Genomic DNA, 14,498 nt, shown 5'->3' on the forward strand with positions numbered 1-14,498 from the left:
CTTTAACCCCGCCGTGAGGCGGGAGCACGTGAGCGGGGCTCCGGGTGGCACCCGGGCGCCGCCGCCGCGGAGGCAGTTGTATTTCGAACACTGCCTCTGGCCCGCGGCCAGGCGCCTTGGCTCGGCGGTCTGCCTGGCCTCCCTCCTCCTCATACTTTTCCTCCAGCGCAGCCCCCTCCCCTTTATCCGCCCACGATTAGAGGTGGGCACTCCCCCCATCTCGCCGCCCCCTCCCCAAGCACACACACACTCAACGCGCTCGAATTCTGGGGTAGAAACTCAGAAAACTTCCAGCCTGGGCAGCGCGCGCTTGGTGCAGGACGCAGGAGTAATCAGCCCGTCCCCCTCCAACTCTCCGGTGCCGCTGCCGCCCGCTCCCGCCACCCGAGAAGGAACGGTGCCACCCACCGCTCCGTCCCCTGCCTGCGCCCAGTGCCCGACCGGATCCCCGCAGAATCTCCCCATCCTCCCTTCGCTTTCCGACTGCCCAAGGCGTTATTTGTTTTCTCTCTCTTTCTCTTTCTTGCTCTGCGAGCGCGGAGCGGGGGGGAAGAGGAGGAGGAATTCTTTCCCCGCCTAACATTTCAAGGGACACAATTCACTCCAAGTCTCTTCCCTTTCCAAGCCGCTTCCGAAGTGCTCCCGGTGACCGCAACTTCTGATCCCAAACTGAGAGGGGAGCCTCCCAACTTCAGTTCCTCTTTTCCTTCTTCGCTTTCCTCCTCCTCTCACTACCTCCACCTCCACCGCCACCTCCACCTCCGGCACCCACCCACCGCTGCCGCCGCCACCAGCAGCGCCTCCTTCTCTCCTCCTCCTCCTCCCCTCTTCTCTCTTTTTGGCAGCCGCTGGACGTCCGGTGTTGATGGTGGCAGCGGCGGCAGCCTAAGCAGCAGCAGCCCTCGCCGCACGCCAGCTCTCGCCCACCCCGCCTCATTCTCCAGCCCTACCTCGCAATCTCCCGAAAGGTGCCGGGCTGATTCCGGGCGGCAGAGGCGAAGCGGCTGCAGCGGCGGTAGGAGCGGCGGCGGCAGCGGTAGCGGCGGCGGGAGGCAGGATGAGCGCACGCGGTGAAGGCGCCGGGCAGCCGTCCACTTCAGCCCAGGGACAACCTGCCGCCCCGGCGCCTCAGAAGAGAGGACGCGGCCGACCCAGGAAGCAGCAGCAAGTCAGTACGCGGGCGGGGTGGGGGCAGTAGCCCACCTCCGCTACCTCCGCGAGGGCCCCGAGACGCGCGGCCACCCTAGCGCGGGAGTCCAGGCGCCGCGGCCGCCGCACGCCGCCGCGGGGGCGGGCTGCGGAGTCCTCGGCGCGAGTGCGCGGCTGAGCCCCGCTCCGCTCCGGGCCGGGAGGTGGGAGCAGCGGCGGCCGGCCGGGTGCGAGCAGGAGGTGGGGTCGGGCGAAGCGTCCTCGGACTTTCGCTATTGTGCCCGGCCCGAGTGGCGCGTTGTCTCCTGGTGACGGGAAACGGCCGGGTCCGACAAACCGGGACTCGACAAGCACTTTCCTAGTCGCTTCACAGTGGCCCAGGAGGCAGGGGTCCTCTGGCGGTTCAGGGTTGGAGGGGCTGAAGTCTTGGGGACCCGGAGGCTCTTTCTCCCGCCAACCCGGGCTGCTCGCTGGCCGGGAACTGGCGCGCCGCAGCCGCCCCCTTGGCGCCCTCCCCAAGTTCTCGGTGGCCTGAGACTCGCGCCCTCCCGACAAAGAACTCGTGGGCCCGCCCGGTTCTGTTAGGGCTCTTTAAATGCGGCGCGGCGTCCGATTTGCGGCGGCCGCTGCTGAGGGTGTCCCAGGAAAGGGGCTGCAGGAGATCCTGCGTCCCCACGGGACAAGATTAACTAGTTTGGCTAAGGGCGCAGTGGAAAGTAGTGTCCAAGAGGGTGCACGGTAGCTAGGGTCACTTCCTCGCCAGGCGCCCAGTCCCCCTTTTGCCTCCGGATCCCGCGCCTCAGCGCTACAGACATTAAATGTACCCTTCCAGAACGAGTGGCTGGGGTCTGGGAGGGGACGATCGAGGGGCGCCCGGGACCCCGCCGAGTGGAGGGTTTTGTCTGCGGATGCAACCAATTAAGCGTGCAGCAGGCGCTTGCAGAGCTGCGCGCAGCGCCCAGGGCGGAGGGGTTTTGTTCGCGGCAATTTCCAAGCCTTCGCGGGTAGGGCTCGAGCGGGACTTGTCTATTGAGAACATTTAAACTCCGCTTCCGCGGGCTTTAAAACTACTTCTGCGTTCTTTAGCTTTAAAGCGCTTCTTTCAGGGCAAATAGGCCGAGTAGAAAATAATCCTGGAGTCCCAAAGCTACCTAGAGCAAGGTGGGGAAACCGAACAATGTTTGCTTGCCATTGCGTTTGTTGTACCTTTTTGAAATCATCAAAGGAAACAAGCCAATCTAGAGGCCCCAGAGTTTTCCCGCTCTGCCCGAGCGACACTTTACACCGCGTTAGGATCCTGTTTTACACCTCCCAGGAAGTCACTGCCCTTCCCCCCGCCCTTGTTTCCCACCCGCCACCCAGCTTTCTCAAACTCTGCTAATTGCCCCCCACCTCCGAAAAATAATCCAAATAAAATTGCAGCGGGGTCTGGAGGTGATTGAAGGTTTTACCTTTGAGTTAAGGCAGAGTTCACAAAGAAAGAAAAATGTGTCTCCGATGTTTCTCCGGATGTGCCCACTGGCGCTAGTGGTCCCACAGAAGCTTGCAGGAAACCTTTCCCAGATTGTCTAAATAGAATGCGAATTTTCATTGAAGACTTTAATGCATTTTAAGCTAATTAGTCTCATTTAATCACTGAATCTGAATGAAATGTAAATTGATGATTCACTGGATAAATATTTAGGATCTGGAATATTAATCATCGCATTCTCTTAACCACTTGAGTATTTACTACTTGGCATAGAAGCCATTTAAAGTTTTGCTAAACCTATTGATAGTTTCAATTTCTCCATCCCAGACTCTTGCATTCCTTCTCACTACCACCCGCCCCACCTCTACCCCTTTTAGTTTCCTTCGGTCCACCCCCATAAGGGTTTTCCCAAAAGAAAGTTTTGGAAAAAGTGCTTATTTTTATCAAAAGATATTTAAATGTAGACTGGAGACCATGCCTGCATCTCCAAAGGGAAGTGAAGAATTGAAGCAATTATCTAGATAATTCAAGCAAAGCCTTCCACAACGGAGTTACCCTAATTATTTGGAAATTTTAGGAAGAATGGAGTTATTTTAAGTTGAAGAAGTTGGATAATTGTTCCAATATTTTACTCAATGTGTTGATTGAGTCATAATTGACTTACAATGCAGATATACAGAATGATCAAAAGCCACCTTTTCAATATGGGAGATTGTTGAAATATTTATGATGTTAGCTTCATATTTCTGTTGTTTAAAATGGTAGTACAGTGGAGTGTAGTATTTGTGTACAATGCTTATTATTTCTCTCAGTTGCCAAATACACAACCTTGCATATTTTGCACTTTAAGGATATACAACTTTCTTTCTGGAACATGCAACCTTGTCAGCCTTTGTTACCTTTCTCTGGTTGAAATAGAATCTAGTTTTCATATGCAAAATAGAATTTCCTCTTTTAATCCCTGGATTAAAAGTCTAGTTATTTCCCCTTTCTGTAAACTCTGTACCAGCATCATCCATTTGTGCTTGAACTGAATGTGTTCCAACGGTTCTGTTGAGCAGCACAGGCAGAAAATGTATCTATAGAGTCAGGGTCAATTTCTTTCAGACATTCTTGCCACAACAGAATTTTTTTTTCCCTCGAAACTAGGAGCCAACCGGTGAGCCCTCTCCTAAGAGACCAAGGGGAAGACCCAAAGGCAGCAAAAACAAGAGTCCCTCCAAAGCAGCTCAAAAGGTGAGAGATTTCTTAAGTCTTCCCAACTTTCTCAACACCCACAGGAACCTCCCTGTAATTTTCCCATTCTAGATCCACACCTAAGGATTTCTCCCAAGTGGGTAACCCCAGACTCATTTCCTACATTTACTATTGGTGAGATTTCCAAGCATATACTTAGAATAAAAAGTTCATGAAGCTGCTTGGGGTTGTTTTCAAACAATCACCAAATAATAAGAAACTTAAAGCAGAGATGGGGATTGGGGGGAGGTAAGCGAGTAGAGAATAAACAAATAAGATTTGCACCAAAAAAAAAAAAAGATTTGCACCAGTTGTGAAATAGTTAAAAAAAAAAAAAAGAATAGATTTTGTTTGGCAGTGAAGTTTTTGCAATTTCCTTAAAAAATAATAAAGATTAATTTACTTTGTGCTTATTTACATGATTACTGGAAAACCAAATCCCACTCTTCAAGTTAAGGACTTTGCCAAATAGGTGATAATTAGAAGTAAATTCAATTATAGGATTCTGGGGGAAAAATTCACGAATTTTACAGCTTTAAATGTGCTGATAAAGTATTTTGCTTGTTTGCCATCAACCTGCAATATAATACATCATCGTCTCTCAAAAGCCTTTCCATCTCAGGTGATACAGAAATGTTCTGAATAGGACAATGAGAAAGTTTTAAAACAAATGTTTGACTTATTTATTGTACATTTTGGGGCAGAATAGAACCCAACCAAGTGTAACTTCCAGTATTTTTCTTTATAAATTTTAAATTGCAGTTTAAAAACTTCATGTTTGATGGTATTTGAACTCGCAAAGAAGAAATATCTCAGGATCAGTGCATACACAGAGAAGTGAAGGTGAAGACAAAAATCACAGTTTTTAAGCTTTACAAATAAATCAGAAAAACGTTTCTGTATTTTATTTGTAGGTTTGTATACTCGTTAAAAACAAAGGTTCAAAATTCTGAAGTCAATTTTGATGTATCTTTACAGTAGATTTGAGTATACTATGTACAGTGTTTGTTAAGAATAACTATATGCTCATCTTTGGGGAATTAATGTTTTGTGTGGTTTTCTCTATGACTGTGAGCACTAACCATATTATATTTGATAGTTTTCAGTGTTGTAAACTACCATAGCAACCAGGGATACATATAAAGTTATTTAGGGAGCAACTGTGAGTTCTTGTCTGTTTTAAGTCTTGAACAGAGCTGAAAGAGCAGATTTCTAATATACTTAAATGTAATTGCTTCTCAGAGTGAAGATTTAATCATACTTATATTTAATCAATACACTTTGAAGTAGTTCTAAATTATCTTGTCATTTAAAAATGACAATATGTAATCTGGTATTACTAACATGAATACCTTTTTTTTTAACCTGCTTTATTAAATTAAATAAAAAGGGCTAATTTACCAAAGAAGTTTTTTTGTTGTTGTTGCGGAAGTTAATTTTATCTTAATTTGACTCTAATGAAATGCCAAAGGAATATCTTGGTAGCTAGCTGACAGACATTTAAACTATGATGTAATTGCCCTGAAAAATGCATCATTATAACATTTGCCAGGAAAAAAATCTGTAAATCTCATCATAAATTATTTAAAATTTAATACAAAAGAGGGAAAATTATCTCTCAGATTTAACTGTATTACATTTTCTGAATGAGTTCAAGATATGCTTCTATCACCTTTTCTTCATTTTGAAAAGTTTGCCACTAACAAAATCTTATGTTGACAAAAGGAAAGATGAGACTTGTACCTAATTTACCACTTAAAGCAAAATAACAGAAAGTTGGTCTCTTCCCAAGTAAGGTGTAACTTATTTTTAGTTACTTTGGTGATAGGTGTTTATAAATGACCCTTAGGCTACTCATCTTTCTGATAATTCTTCATGTGTGTGCACATAACATTACAACTTCCAAACGAGAAGTAGGCTTTCTTTTTCCCAAGCAAAGTTTTCTCTGAAATCTTCCATTCTTCCAGACAAAATTATTTCACACACTTCTGTTATAAAAGTTCCCTTTCTAATAAAACTGGATAAATATTTTTGCTCAGAACATGACTGTTATAGTTCTTCAGTTTTATAAATTACGCTTCATTTGGAAAAGATAATACTTCACAAAATAATGAATGACATTGATGAATTATTCATGGCATGAGTAAACTTAAGGTATTTTCAGTTTCAGATCAGTATTTATTGAGTTTGCTTTTACCTTATATAAACATGATTATCAAACATATTTTTTGTCAAACATATATTGTATTCTAACAAAGCATATTTTTGTTAGGACTTTGAAAAGCAATTTTTTTTGAAAAAGTTACATTGTTCATATCATGTAAGATAAACATACCCTGCTAGACTGACCAGGGTAGGGATGAGAAGTCTTCTGTGATTAATAAATTGGGAATTCTCCTGCAAACCAAAGCTCATCATAATGGAAAATATATAACAAAAACTGGTAAGTATATAAGAGAACAGAGCTCTAAAATTAGAGAAGATGCAATGTACATGGGATCCTGATGATGCTGTATGTTTAAATTTTCTTGCTGCTCAAAATTTCTTTACTTACAAAGAAAAGTAAGTGTTTGGACTCAGTAACTGGCCTTGGGGCATTTGAAAACAAAACTGCTTGTTGGAAAATTAGCAATGTGAAACTTGACAATGCGTGTGGAAAGTTGAAAGACCAAATGGAGGACTACTAAATTAGCTATCACTTTAATTTCAGGCCACATTCAATATAAAATTGATTTGTGTAATACAAAAAACAAACATTTATGAAAACACAATTTGTTATGCTTGGAACTTTTGGAAGAGAATGTAACTATTCTTGACTTTGCTTCTAGTCCATTATGACAAGTTCTCATGGATAACCATTATGTAGAAATTCTAGTTATTCCCAAGAGCACCAGTCTGAGTGCTCAAAATTCATCCCTGAACCAGAGTCATATTGTTATCTTAATAAAAGATCAGAAGTTAATGTTTTCCTGAATAAATAATTTATTCATGTTGAGTATGCATATGTGTGTGTCTTGACCTTTTTATTTATGTGTTAGTTTGAGATATACCTGTGACCAGTTGCCTCTTAATTTCCTTTTTGTTTTATTTTGTTTTCCTCTCCTGTTTGTGCTGGATGAAAATATTTTGTATTTTCATATTTCTCATGTTTGGAAAGTAGAAAGATATAATCTTTAGGGTTTTTGTTGTGGCTTTTTAATCATAAAAGAACACTGGCAGGGTTTCTTAGAAGTCAAAGTCATCTGTAAGTCTCAAGCCAATTGTCTTTCAGGTACTTTTAGGAAAAAAAAAATTCTGGGATTGAATTAAATTTAATTGAAAGAACTGCACATAAAATAGATCTCAGGTGTGAGATAGCCTTCCTTCATATCATAGACGTTCCTAAACTTCCTTTGGACTTTAGGTGTAGTAAAGAGAAAAGGCACAAAATAAAAATAGGGTTTAGGTAAAGTGTACTTCAAATAATGTATTCAGACAAACACTTGATTTATATTTTCCATTTGCCTATACAAAGAAAACCTGATATGAATTGGATACTGTAAAGAAATAAAGAAATTGTTCCTTTTCTAATCATGTTCCTTCCTCGAAAAGTGGTTGATTTTTCACAAATGATTAATAACACTATGCACAGATATTTTAGGAGGAAAGAATGGGGTTTCCTCATCATTTCAGACAAATGTTCAAGCACAGATGCTGAGTGAGGGCATGATTTTTTTGCAGGATATAGTAGGTCCAACTGAAGACAGGAACCAAAAGCATCATTATAGGTAAGTCAGGGAAAGATTGTATTGGAAGTTGTGGTACAATTCCAGCTTATAGCTTCTATGTTACTAATATGACTTAGTTTGAACTCCTTTGTGTTTTTATAGGCAAGCAATTTCCACTGGGACTCAGGGCTCAAGGATACAGATGAGTCCAGTCAGGTGGAGTTACATAAAGCCCAGTTGTTTCTCCATTATCTTGGTATTTTAGGCTGTTCTACCTAAACAGTTGCCTCCTTTTTTTTTCACTTCTCTTTGCCAGAGAGGACGGAGCCTTAATGTATCAGTAAATTCTCTTTCACAATGCCTTTGAGTCATCGTAGATTATGATCCAAATATGGAAGATTGAAATGCATTTGAGTTATTTTCTGAAGTCCCTTTACTTTAGGGGACCCAGAAATCTCTTTCTTTGGCAGTTATCATTCTGAACTTTTTCATCGAAAGCCTCTCATTACTTTGACTGACCTCCAACTCTGGCTCATTTTTATCTCAAGGTCTCAACAGATCATTTTGCTCAAGAGAACACTCCAGATTGGTATTCTGTTTCCTTTTCAGTTCTTTTTAAAGACTAGATGGGTGCTGAAGAACATTTTATGTTAGTTAAATCATTCAGACCTATCTTATCTTGTTACCTGAATTTCTGCAGTTTCCAGAACTCACTTGGGAACCATATAGTTTGGCACAAGGGTAGAACAATGAATTTTACTATCCTTAATTCTGAAATTTTCAGCTCTTGAGTTTTTGTTCTGCCAACCAGGAGAAAAAGGTAAATGGAGAACAGATTCCATTTTAGGCTGCTGCTTTATTATTCGATATTGCTTTAATCTACTGAACATTGCTGAATGGCATCTTCTAATTGATTCAGCAAGGAGCAGTCACAGCCATTTTTTTTTCTCCAGGATAACGTAGGGAACAGTTTGCTTGGAAGGTCACCCCTGTGAACTCTCATATCGTTGCTATTGATTTCTCTGATTACAAAAGAGAAAGAAAGAACCATTTAAAGAGGAGAATCCTAAACTTTGAAAATAGCTTTTCCTGTCATTTTGGCCTTGGCTTTAATTTTGTATTTGTATAAGTGAAGACAGGCATGTGTAAATAATGACATGGGAGTTGACAACAAGGACTTCCTTGGGGAAAATGAGCATGAACTACAATGGATGATAGAATTCACTTTTATTTCCTCTTCGAAAATATGTCCTGATGGAAAGATTGTAATTTTTTTTAAAGACTGAAAATGGTTGCACGTACAGTTTGGAAACTCATCGAAACTAGATTAGCATAAAAGTTAAGTGAGAATTACTTATCATTTAGTGTGACAGTCAGTTCAGTGGATTTTGATTACCAAGCACATTGATTTACACTGTGTTTTTGAAAGAACTACGAAAAGAAATAAATGTGACTTTCTATACTTTTTTAGGTGGCTCCATTTGCTCTTAAGTCTGTCGGTCTTAGTCATATATACATATATTTGTAAAAATACATGAAAACAAAGCAGGGTACCACTAAGCTGATCGTTTCTCTGGCTCTTTTGTGTGTTTGTGTATAGACTTGCTGACTGATTTAGAGTAGGGGCATTTTGACTTCCATGCATTTATCACAGTATGCTGTGAGCATTTAGAATAACAAAAAGATTAATAGCTATCTAAATTTGACCCAGAAGTCAGAAGTAGATATTGCTCTTGGTTCCCAGTCTCAGCTTTTGCCTATGTCTTTATAGGAAACTCAGAAATATTTTAGTCTTAACTACTCATTTGATTTTCACCCTGGACGTTTGTTTTTTTTTTAATATAATTTCCCCCAGGGATCAAACCTGGGTCCTCCTGCATTGCAGACAGATTCTTTACCATCTGAGCCACCAGGAAAGCCCTACATTTCCCCATGGCTACTTTATATGGGACTGTCTCCCAGAAGAACAGACCTTTTATTGCCTTAAAATCAGATGAGGTCTCAATTCCACCACTTAAACACATGGATAGATTGCTTAATCGCCAGGTTGGGGGGTTAGTAATAGCTGCCCTACATAAGTAAGACAATGCTCAGAAAATCACTCATTTCTTTGAAAACTTACAGAATTGGGAGGGTGGTCTTGTTGTTGTTGTTGTTTTCTACTTTTTGGCCTTTCATTTGGGTGTGTGAGATCTTGATCTTAGTTCCTCACCAAAAATTGAACCTGTGCTCCCTGCAGTTGGAGCACAGGGTCTTAAAACTGGACCCCCAGGGAGGTATTTTTTTTAAGAGTAACATTTTAAAATATGGAGGGAATTAAGAAATTACACTGGTTTACCTACTCTAGTATTCTTGCCTGGAGAATCCCATGATAGAGGAGCCTGGCAGCTACAGTCCACAGGGTCGCAGCGTTGGACACGACTGAGCAACTCACACTTTTCTACCTAGTGCTTTAACTTTTATCAGCCTTATCTTACATGTACCTTAGCTCTGTTAATCTTCTGATGTAGGCTTTGTGGTCTTCATTCCACAAATGAGAAAACTGATTCAGAGACGTGGACTGTGACATGTCTAACGTTCAGCTGTCCTAAATGGGAGCATCTGGATTTGAGTTCAAATCCAGTTCTTAAAACTTAGGATCGTTCCATATTATGTGCTGTCAAATACCTTGTGAAATATTTGCTACAAGGTAGATTATGTTTTCTCCAATAACCAGAAAGAGAGGTTGGAAGTTAGGTTTTGAGAAACCTTTGCTGGGCAGTTCTATACAAGCTTATAAAGGGATTGGAAGTGTGGGCCCACTGCAACCCATCCTCACAAATTTCTGGCCCCCAAGTAAACCAGAAGGCTGTACCTTTGAAGATCATGGCACAGCCAGAAGTTTTTTTATTTGTTAAATGAAGGGGCTGGATGAAATGTCTTCTAAAGCCCTCCCAAGCTGTAGATTCTGATGGCAAGAGGGAAACGACACACAGGTGATATAAATACCAGAGTGATTTTCCGTCCTTCCTTCATGCAATAAATATGGAGTGAGCACATCTTATGCACCAAACACTAATGCTATAACCCTTTCCAAGTTCAAGAGTTCTATTTGCTAGATGAGTTTCCTTTCTTAATTAATTTTTTAGTGCTAATACATTTAAGAGCCTGGAGTACCAGAACTTCTTAGGGGCAGAAATAATTACATTTCCTACTTAAAATTCTTCCCAACCCTCATGAATCTACAGTTCTGAATCTGAACTTCTTTAAAAAGGCAAAAATATGAATGAAGACAAGTCAAGACCGAATAACGTTTCTAAAATAATGACAGTTGGAAATGTTAATGTAACGGTGCTGATAATAGTCTGAAATTCAGTTCTTACAAATGCAGAATTCCCACCGTCTCTCCCTACTCACCCACCCTGAGATAAGCAGTTAAGTATTTAGAGTAAGTTATTGTCTGAATTATACATGGGTTTGTAGCGTGGAACCAAATTCCAGTCTGGCAAAGGAAAACCAAATATACGCTTCCACAGTATTGCATATGTTGTTATATTAAAAACAAAACAGGCCTCCGAAATGTTTTGTTTGTTTTCTATTGAAAAATAATATCCTGAAGAGCATTAAACACAGGAAAAAAAATGTTAAAGCCAGTGTTTTCCAATATGTAAAATTCCTGGATCTATGCTGGTTTACAAATGAAAATCCTAACTGGTTTTACAGGCTTTGTGAAGTTTGATCAGAATGATTAAATAATGTGGGTTTTAAGGAACAATGAAAACCTCCCAGATCGCTGCCACACAGCACAGCTAATGTGCTTCTTCTAGATGTCGTCTCAGAAGAGGGTTTCAGCTTACATGTAATACTGGCCCCAAGACCAAGGAGCAAGTTCACTTTTAACAAGTTCAAGTGATAATCAGGATACTTTGCCCTTCAGTTAATGGTGCAAATTTTATTTTTGAAGAGACTTTTTGTAAATGGGAAGCTCGGTTTAAAGTCTTCTCCTTTGCTGGGCTTTCTCGCTCTATGAGAGATTTGCTTTCTCTAACTCTGAAATGTAGTGAAACAACCCTCTTTTAGAAAACAGCCCTCTTCAACAGATTTTAGGTACTCCCGATCACATCATGGATCTGGGAGCATAACCACCATACAGAAAAGCCTAGCATAGACGTGCCATTAGCCTTTAAGATCTCAAGCAGACTCCTGTTCTCAACCACACCTACCATCCCCAGGCCCATTAAAAAGGATTTCTATCTTCCATGTTTGTATAATTTACTACTGAGTAAACTGTGCAATCTTACAGTCACTCCTAAAGATTAAATCAGACACTGCTTCTGTATTAGGGAATTTTGTACTCCTATAACTCACAATGTACCAACCAGAGGGTTTCTTAAAAGCTTCATTCTTAAGGTGACAGATGGGTGTAATGGAATATTTGCGTTGACTGAACCTTCTATGAGATTGGACTAACTTGAAGGGAAACTTTCCCTTTAAGAGTTCGATTGCATTAGAAGTGAAAGAACATTTATTGAACACCTCCTTTATGGCGGCCACATCACTTCTCACTGGAGGCATTATCTCCATTTCACACCTGAACCCAAATTAAGGTTTTCAGGGACCTGCCCAAAGTCGTAAAGCCAACATGGCAGAGCAGAGATTTGAGCCTTAGCTTTCCAGAGTGTGGTCTGTGTTCCTCTCTCTCTCTTGGAGACAACACTCAGAAAGAAGATGTGATTTGCTGGGCACTTCTAGTTTTCACTTAACTCATGCCCTTCTGACTGAAGGTTAAGACAAGGCTACCAATCCCTGAGAAGAAATGATTCCTTTGTGGAACCATTCAAAGTAGTAACCCCTACTACTGTGATTCAGAGTGCCCAAATCTGATGCTTAGCTGGAGCTGAATCAGTGATAATTTCAGTTAACTAAGATGTCTTTTTATAGTAGCAAATATATGAATGCTAAAGGAAGGTAGCATTGTTAGGAGAATAAGAGTCTGGACTTTAGAGTCCAGCAGAACTGGGTTCAAATCTGCTTCGTGTGCAAACTGGATTATTCACCTTGTCTATTTAAGACTTAATTGCTTATTGCAAAATAAGAAAAATAACAATAGCTGCCTACACAGCTGTTGTAAAGATTAAAGTAACACATGCGAATGACTTGGCCCAGTGCCTAGGGTACTTAAAATACTTGATAAATATGCACTAGGATTATAATCAGACGAAGTTTCGGATAATTCACGGAACCTGTTAGATTAATGCCAGGTCAAGACGATTTGGTGAAAAATCTTGTGATGTAGAAGTCTTACTTTGCCTATGTATCTGTGGATCTTTGTATCTATCATCTACCTCCATCTGTTTTTACCAGGCTGATTGAGGAGAGAGTCATCCGACAGTGTAGACAGATACTATACAATAGGAAATTGTAGTATCATTGTACCAAATACACTGTCTGCTGACGCAGGTGACAGAAGTAAAATGTAAAACAAGTTATCCTGGCTCAGGTTCCCTGTATTTTGGTGTTTATAGAGCCTTGAGAAGATTCTCATACACAGAAGAGTATGTACTAAGTTTTTTTTGCTCTGGAAATGAAAATTGTAAACGTATTTTTATAGGAGTGTATGATGGTGTGTGTTGGTGAATTTGGGGATTACAGTAGGGGGTGATAAACAGAGAAATTACTTTATGGTATTAAAATCTTACTCAAAGGGAAGAAATAGCTGTGATACCAGAAAAATCTTCTGTGAAGCAAAGCAATGAAACAAACTCTCAAGGGAGTTAGAAATATATTCATGTCAGGTCTATGTTGAGTATGAAATTGTTAATAATATACATTCTTTATTAATTATTATTTTTAGCATCCCTAGTTTCTATCTCAGAGATAAACATTGATGATTTCTGCCAGCTTATTTTGCTTTCTCGGATTTGGGTGAACTGATAGGTGATTGTTTGAGGCAAAGAATAGGAAATGAACTATGTAGAGGTGTGCTAATATTTGTTTCTTTGATTTGGAAGCCTATATATTTTCACTCACATTTAGATTTGCTTCTGATTAACAGTGCACTTTGTAAATTGTGCAGTAATATATAGTGCTAATTTTCATAATTTTAGTTTGGCTATGGAAAGAAAATCATTTAAGAAACATTTTTTAAAAATCTTACTTTACATAATTATGGATATATGGGAATTCCTGTTTTTATTACAGTCAGAAATAAGGATAAAATGGCTTTCTTTGGGGGGGGGGGGGCGGGGCCTGCACCATGCAACTTATGGGATCTCTGTCTTGTTCCATCCTTGTTCTCTTGATCTTTTGTTGTGTCTTACCAGGGATTGAACCCAGGCCCAGGCAGTGAAAGCCTGGAGTCCCAACCACTAGACCACCAGGAAACTACTGCAAAATGGCCTTTTAAAAGCATTTTCATGCATTTCAGAGATCATTCCAGGAGTCTATTAGGGTGAGGGTTGCCTAGATCTCTCTTTGCATCATGGAATGAAAAATGAAGAAGATGAGCCTTCAGGAAGACTGAGATTGTTAAAGCAATGTCAATTCCTCGTCTGCAAACCAGAACATTCTTACTTGGAATGGGTCCTTGGTGCAGCACTTACAAGAAATGTCAGGTAGGAAATGATATGACTTCCTTTTTCATTTTGCAGAAAGCAGAAGCCACTGGAGAAAAACGGCCAAGAGGCAGACCTAGGAAATGGGTGAGTAATAAGATAAAATTTGTGTCCTTTTTTTGTAATGAAAAATTTCTGGGTTTTTGTTGTTGTTGTTGTTGTTAATTTATTTATTTTCAATTGGAGAATAATTGCTTTATAATATTGTGTTGATTTCTACCATAACATGAATCAACCTTATCTATATACATGTTCCCTCCCTCCTGAAGCTCCCTCCCACCTCCCACCCCATCCCACCCCTCTAGGTTATCACAGAGCACCAGATTTGAGCTCCCTGCATTG

General features: G+C 40.9%; 1 protein-coding gene across 1 annotated transcript in view; it reads left to right on the forward strand.

Annotated features, from left to right (window-relative positions):
* Window positions 1-308: 308 nt before the first annotated feature.
* The window catches only part of HMGA2 (high mobility group AT-hook 2), a 149,455-nt gene continuing 135,265 nt past the window's right edge, over window positions 309-14,498 (forward strand). Inside the window, exons 1-3 of the mRNA XM_027542455.1 lie at window positions 309-1,168; window positions 3,770-3,856; window positions 14,193-14,243. Coding sequence (XP_027398256.1) covers window positions 1,058-1,168; window positions 3,770-3,856; window positions 14,193-14,243 — 249 coding nt within the window. The 5' untranslated portion in view covers window positions 309-1,057. The remainder of the gene's footprint in view (window positions 1,169-3,769; window positions 3,857-14,192; window positions 14,244-14,498) is intronic.

This window comes from Bos indicus x Bos taurus, chromosome 5, assembly GCF_003369695.1.
Source record: "Bos indicus x Bos taurus breed Angus x Brahman F1 hybrid chromosome 5, Bos_hybrid_MaternalHap_v2.0, whole genome shotgun sequence".
Lineage (NCBI taxonomy): Eukaryota > Metazoa > Chordata > Mammalia > Artiodactyla > Bovidae > Bos > Bos indicus x Bos taurus.